At 39.6% G+C, this 7110-nt stretch overlaps 1 protein-coding gene across 1 annotated transcript; it reads left to right on the top strand.

Annotated features, from left to right (window-relative positions):
- Window positions 1-1617: 1617 nt before the first annotated feature.
- LOC138056118 (fibulin-5-like) lies at window positions 1618-6833 on the top strand. The gene is made up of 6 exons (XM_068901953.1): window positions 1618-1820; window positions 2863-3185; window positions 4455-4569; window positions 5844-5963; window positions 6138-6257; window positions 6451-6833. Exons 1-6 carry the CDS (start codon window positions 1739-1741, stop codon window positions 6831-6833), a joined length of 1143 nt encoding a protein of 380 aa, XP_068758054.1. The 5' UTR covers window positions 1618-1738.
- Window positions 6834-7110: the final 277 nt, after the last annotated feature.

The raw sequence follows: 7110 nt of genomic DNA, 5'->3' as shown, positions 1-7110 counted from the left end.
CCCCCTTCTCTCTTGTTGTCATTTTCTCCTACGTCTCCCCCCTCCCCCCTTGTAATTTTCAATCCCCCCTCCCGGTAATCATTGCACAGTCCCTAACAGATTACTAGGTGATAGTTATTCGGTCGTCATCAACCGCTGGCACATGCTCATCATTTGTTGGGGGGCGGGTAGTCATTTAGAACACTTGCGAGTGCTATGAAACGGAAAAACACCTGTATACAGCCGGTTTGCAAAAAAGACGAATGTCTCACTGATTACATTAAATACTCACGAACATTTAGTAAATAGCTACCACAGTTATTTAGTAAATAGTATTTCAATTTTGTCTCAGTTCTGTTGTTACGGCTAGCAAGGATGGAAAATATTTCACACTTTCAAATAACTTTTGTTTTATTGGTTTGAAATCTTCGTAGCCAAAAGTTAATAATGATCAACTTTTCCCTCAAAACTTGAAATTATACTCTTCTGTTTCATTGCAAGGTTTCTAGTGAAAGAAAAGAGTCCTTTATGTTCTGAACTAACGAAAAAACAGAAATACTCAACTAACGTAGCCTTTTAACTGTTTTAGGGAAAAACTGCCATTCTCTTCTTTTCCTGTAACATAAAACTTTTATGTGGCATCAAACCTTCTTTTTTCGCTTGACTCCGTAATCATTTTTTTTTTCACTACATTGCGAAGAGAGAAATACTAAGCTTTCAATTCCGCACGAGTCTTGTTCTTTGTTTGTTTTAGAGTATTCCAATTTTGTTTCTGAAGTAGTATACCACGTCTTACGAACGTCAACAAAGACCGGTCCATTATTGCTCCGAAGTCAAATACTCCATCAACTTACTACTAATTATTATTAATCCGAAGTCAGTCCATAAACTTATTGCCATTTCAAGGCTGCAAACTAAGACAGGAATTCAATATTAAGCCATATTATATGACGCCTCAATGGTTAACGAAAATGGTGAGCTTTGGGTCAAACTTCAAAGTCCTTTCTTAGGCTGAATAATGCTCTTGAGTTTCGACGCTTATCTTCGATGTGTCAAGTACCATACTGCCGACAGATTTCTTGCAACAGAGACTGAAAACTCTGACAACGCTGACGTTGAAGCTATTTCACAGATCTTGAAGTTAACATATATAACGAGGGGTTTAAGGAGCTCTAGTAGACATGGCAGAATAATAAAGCGGACGGTGTTTGGCTTTCATTGAGTCCTAGCATGTGCTTATTTTCCATCGTTTTCCATTCGGATATTCCTCTGTTAATATTGACAGAAACTTAGTGTATGTTTCTTTGTAAAAGGCGCTCGTTTTGTTTTACAACGATTTACATCTTCTGTACAAGAATCGGTGGTATTCAATGTAAAAAAAGCGAAACTTTAGAAAGAAAGATCTGATACTGGGGAAGTGATAATCTTCATTATAGAAAAGTATAATATATAGTAAAGTAGTTCGGCTTAAATTTCAAGAGAGATGTCCTCACGGCTAAGATAAAATATTCATGTGGTTAATTCATGCTTTTATCCGCAATTATGTAAAAACACCCCTGTCAAATAAACTTACTTGCAACTGTCTTCTCCACTGTCAGATCACAGATCACGGAATCCAATTGACAGGAAATTGCACCCTTAAAACCCACGAACCAATTATTATTAAGTTGTTTCAAGTCTAGATAAGTAATGGTAAACCTCACTGGTTTGCACTAAACTGACGGTCGAACAGTCTTGCACCGTAAAGTAAGGAAAAAGGATGAAACCCTTTGGCTTTACGACATTTGGGAAAGCTTGTCTGCTTATACTAATAATCGTCCTCTTATATGCAGTTGCTACAGGTATGATACGTTTTTTTTTTCACTCAGTTTTACCTCATCCAGAACTGTGACAAATTTAAGGTCCCATCACGAGGTGTCAGTGTACTTTTTTGGTTTCAAAATCTACATTCAAGGAACATTAAGATGATGTCAATTTTTGAATAGCCTGATATCTAGCATCTGAGCAAAACAAGGAAACTAAGTCATCTCATTTCTATCGTTCACATAATCTTGTCCAAAACATAAAATTATTAAATATTTGGGACGACCAGTTCCAATACGAAGGGATATTAGTTGAACATGTATCCATCAGGTGGATTAATCTACAGAAACTTGCAGACAACTGAGAGCTTCTTTGAGAAATGCACAACTTTAAGGTCCCATCACGAGGTGTCAGTGTACTTTTTTGGTTTCAAAATCTGCATTCAAGGAACATTAAGATGATGTCAATTTTATTCTCATGCCATGAATACTGGTGAAATAAGAACATATCTAAAAATTGACACCTTGCAAAACCTATTACGCGACCTAACCTCAAACACGCCGATGTTGTCAAGGAGCTCGTGTTTGCGTTCTAGACACTTTTCCTCTTGTGTTCCGCTGTCACAGCGTTTTGTGTTCCCCCGTGTTATCTGTTCCCCCGAACACTGAGCACTTGTGCTGTGTGTTCCCCCTTCGCCATAACTATAAATATGATAGCAGAATATGAATACAGAAAGTATCCTAAACATGCATAAAAGCTAACCTTAGGCCTAAAAACTTTTGTTTAGGCTTAATTACGCCTAAGGTTAGCTTTTATGCATGTTTAGGATACTTTCTGTATTCATATTGTGCTATCACATTTATAGTTATGGCGAAGGGGGAACACACAGCACTAGTGCTCAGTGTTCGGGGGAACACAAAACGCTGTGACACCGCCGCTATTGTTTAATCCGCGGTGGTTTTCACGTGACGTCATCGCCGCCATGTTGGTGGACGAAAACAAAAGACCGTTCATTAGATCCTTTTGTTCGTCCACCAGCAATTGCATTGTATGTTATCCCATTGTTATCTGGGTCTATAGAGATTGGTTGCAAACCATCTATCTCAGAGGAAAAGGCCGGCAAAGTTTTCAGTCGCGGGGAAACTCACACTGGTGTCAGATACGCAAACTTCAAAGAAGACAAATTCTCCTACTTGAATATCACAATTCTTGGGTATAGTCACGTTGATCGGACTCCCCAGTGCTCGCTTGCCTGTTTGGAAACTCCGACATGTTTTTCATACAACTTGGCTGCTAAACCGGACATCAACGGTAAACTGCTTTGTGAACTGCTCCCTTCGGACAAGTACAACAACTCGGACAAATTCGTGTCCAACGAATTCTTTCACCACTTCAGCATCGCGGTAAGTCGAATGTCTTGGATTTTCATGGTGTATAGTGTGTGTTTTACCTCTTTTTACATTCTTACTTTATTAATATGTTTTTATTGCGAAAATATTGACAAACAATGAAAAAGCGTAACTAAGATATGCGCATTGCATACATGTGAACAGTGCTACGAAGAACGTCGCACACCTGGTTGTCGCTGAAATATAACAACCTCGGTTTATTGTATAAATAAAAAAAAAAAACCGAAAGGAATAAATTAAATGTTAAAAGGCCAAGGCGTTATTGAGCGTCAATAGGGAGCTTAAGCAACGACGACTGCGACGGCAACGAGAACGGGCCATATATACGAATTTCCTTACAGATGGCATCATGCTTTAAGGGTTTTCTCCATACGTCATCGCCGCCAAAAGATCTTTTATTAGGGAGCTTACGAAACGACGACGCCGACGGCAACGACGACGCTACAAAAAATAGGTTTAGTGAGAAAAACACAATGGCTCTGCACGCGCTGCGCGTGCGTTTTACACATTCGTACATTTCTTTTCCTAATCGTATATTTCATCTCCTAAATGACGTCGTGAAAATGACCAAATTCAAGGTTCTGTGGAGGACGTTAGCACATGACGATGAATTTTCAGTTCTCTCTCTATGCTTCCAACTCACTCATACCAGTTTAATTCCTCGACAGTTACTACACATTTTTAACGCGGAACTACATGATACAGTTTCGTAGTGATATGAATAACGCGAACTCGTATGTTTAAATGAAGTCCTTGTAGCCGTCGTCGTCCTCGTTTCGTAAGCTCCCTATTAGGGAGCTTAAGCGACGACAACAGCGATGGCAACGAGAACGTCATCTCAAAATATATTTTCGCTTTATTGTAATCACTTCGTGACTATTTCACTGGTCAGAACGGCGCTTAATTTAGAGGAGAAAAGGAAAATTTCTCACCAAGTGCTGACGATCTTCATAAAACCTCAAATTTGGCTATTTCACGCAGTTGTTTTGCAGACGACGGCAAAGAAATGGACAAAAGGGAAAATCGCACGTGCAGGGCGTGCAAAGCTATTGTTTTTCAGTGCCCACTAAATATGCAAATTCGTGACGTTCTCGTTTCCATCCCCGTTTTTGTTGCTTAAGCTCCCTCCCCAATATCACTTTATTACCTTGACCACCTTTTTAATAATCACTTGTCAAATTAGTTCTTAAATTGGAAGATGAAGGTTTCGCTGCGTTAAATGGGACTTATCAAGTCCAATAAATCTCTTTCAATTGTTTGTAGTCACCATGTAGCGGCTGGCCTTGCAAGAACGATGGAACGTGTCTGGCACTGTACGAAGAGAACAGCTACAAGTGTATCTGCAACGCCGGATTCACCGGACGAGACTGCAAAAACGGTAAGATCCCATCTAACAAGTTGAGTCTTACGAAATGTTCTGCATATTAGTTCGTTTTAGCCAAGTAGCTCCGCGATTAATTTGACGGATGCTAAAGAATCGAACGTGCCATTTTTATGTTCATCTTTATAAAAACAACTGGCATATGAAATATCAACCCACATATGCAAATTAGTTAAGTTTGAACACGATCAATCCACAAAGACAGAAAATCTCACAAAAACCTTTTCTAGCCAAGAATTTTATTGAAACAAACAACATATTTACTATTAGAGGGAAGAAGAAACTTTCCTATTTCGTTGCGTGCGTTCAAACAAGCATCACACGCCGTGTCAAAAACCACACGCAACTAAATAAATTTCCCACCAGTGTTCAGGATCAAACCCTTTACTGAATAACCATTTCCTTGAATAATAAAGCAAAAAATGGACAACAAGCTTTCTTTCAAATAATACTTTACTAAAAAGAATAGTCCAATTTCTAATTGTTTTTTACCTGAAGACTGTGCAGAGTTGAGGGGAAATAAATAAATATAAATAGTCAGACAATTGTAAACACGGATCCACTCAAGGTGTTCGATTCCTTTTCTGAGTTTGTTAAACCCATATCCACCCCGAAAAATTTAACAGAGAATTTGACGTTTGGGTTCAGTGTTGTACATAACACCAAAGTTAGTAAAATAGTAGAAATACAGCTCACTTTGATATCTGACGGCGAAAGATGCAATTGTTGTCGAAGTCCATTATTCGTCGCTTTTAAGATTCCAGATATTAATTTTTCACCGCTTGTGTTGTTTATCGAATCAACGTTCCATTCTTGAGCTCCATAAGGGTATACTTTGTTTAAAGATCCAATAAAACACCATTCGCGTTACATCGGCTTCGTCGCCATTGCTTGTACTTTGTCCACCGGATAAAATCTACGTATTTCTACTACCCCCTGAAACCTACCAAAGATACGGGCAGAAGACTCTAGGCACAAAGACAATACTTAGCAGGGGAGTGACAGGAAAGAACTATGGCGCAACTTTTCCATTTTCCGACACAGGAAATAAAAAAGGAGAAATTCTACTCATTTTCTACTTTCTCAAATCCCATAATATACCTCTTTTACCCTCCAAAAATTTGGATAGGCATTGTTTTCGATTTCTCTTGAGACATCGTCATGTCCCAAGAGAAATCAAAAACAATGATTATGCAAAATATTTTAGAGGGGGGGGGGGGAAGAGAATTTGAGAAAGTAGAGAATATTATGACAGGTTGATTTGGTTTCAGACATTGACGAGTGTTCATCTGAAAACGAGTGTCACGTGAATGCCACATGTATGAATACCATGGGATCTTACACTTGCACTTGCAATAGTGGATATCAAGGAGACGGAAGAAACTGCGCAGGTAAGTCCAAAACGTCTAATGAAGGTATTATCGCGACTGATGCTGACAGTTTTGTTTTGCGAGCCTTATTAATCATTTGACGTTTTCGCGCACGTTGACCTTGTCCTCGTCGCCATATTGTTTTCTTTGACGTGCATTCGTCGAGTTCGCTTTTTGGTGTTCATTTCGTTCCAGATATTGACGAGTGTTCATCTGAAAACGAGTGTCACGTGAATGCCACATGTACGAATACCATAGGATCTTACAATTGCACTTGCAAAAAGGGATATGTAGGAGACGGAAGAAACTGCTCAGGTAAAGTCCAGTCTAATGAAAGTATTATCGCGACTGATGCTGACAGTTTTGTTTTGCACAGTTTGTGTGCCAATTAGTCACGTGATGTTTTAGCACACGTCTACTTCGTTGTGGGCGCTATGTTGTTTTGTTTGGAATAAGACTTTCAAAGTGCAGTCCTCGAATTCCATTCGTTGTGTTCATTTGGTTTCAGACATTGACGAGTGTTCATCTGAAAACGAGTGTCACGTGAATGCCACATGTAGGAATACCATAGGATCTTACATTTGCACTTGCAAAAAAGGAAAGGAAGGAGACGGAAGAAACTGCTCAGGTAAACTCAAGGCTAATAAAGGTACTATCGCGACCGCGGATGCTGACAGTTTTATTTTGCACGCCTTGCGTGCCCATTACTCACTTGATGTTTTGCGAAGTAATGAAAAAGAAAGAAGTCAAAGCGGTTATACTGGTAGAGAAGAACCCAAGGGTAAATTCGAGGTTAACGAAGTTCTGTCCATCAGGAAATCAAGTCCATCACTTACCAGGGATGGGGGCTACCTCCTCTTTACGGCTCACAAGAATGGTCACGTCTTTTAAGATCACGTGACCGATAGTTAAATCAAACACTCCAGTGACGAAGAGTTAAACAGTGTTATTTGCCTTTTTAAAAACCTCTGTTTTTGCTTGTTTGCACAAAGGCCCCGTCCACAGGCAGTGACTTATAACCTTCTGCCACCATCCTTAGAGTTTCGCGTTTATGTCTTCTCGTTCTCCTCCTTGTGCAATGCGGGCGAAGTATGAGAAGAATGGTACGAACGAGAGACGGAAACCTTCACAAGCTCTCCTAAACGGCCGGGTGACATTCTTCTTCCCA

Source organism: Montipora capricornis, chromosome 1 (assembly GCF_036669925.1).
Source record: "Montipora capricornis isolate CH-2021 chromosome 1, ASM3666992v2, whole genome shotgun sequence".
NCBI classification, from domain to species: Eukaryota; Metazoa; Cnidaria; class Anthozoa; order Scleractinia; family Acroporidae; genus Montipora; species Montipora capricornis.
Note: the sequence above shows the minus strand (reverse complement) of the source record. Positions and strands in the feature narration are given on the sequence as shown.

Coding starts and splice junctions, on each gene's coding strand:
- LOC138056118 (XM_068901953.1), top strand. CDS start 1,739: ATGAAACCCTTTGGCTTTACGACATTTGGGAAAGCTTGTCTGCTTATA. Junction 1,821..2,862: donor CTTATATGCAGTTGCTACAG/GTATGATACGTT, acceptor CTGGGTCTATAG/AGATTGGTTGCAAACCATCT. Junction 6,258..6,450: donor AGACGGAAGAAACTGCTCAG/GTAAAGTCCAGT, acceptor ATTTGGTTTCAG/ACATTGACGAGTGTTCATCT.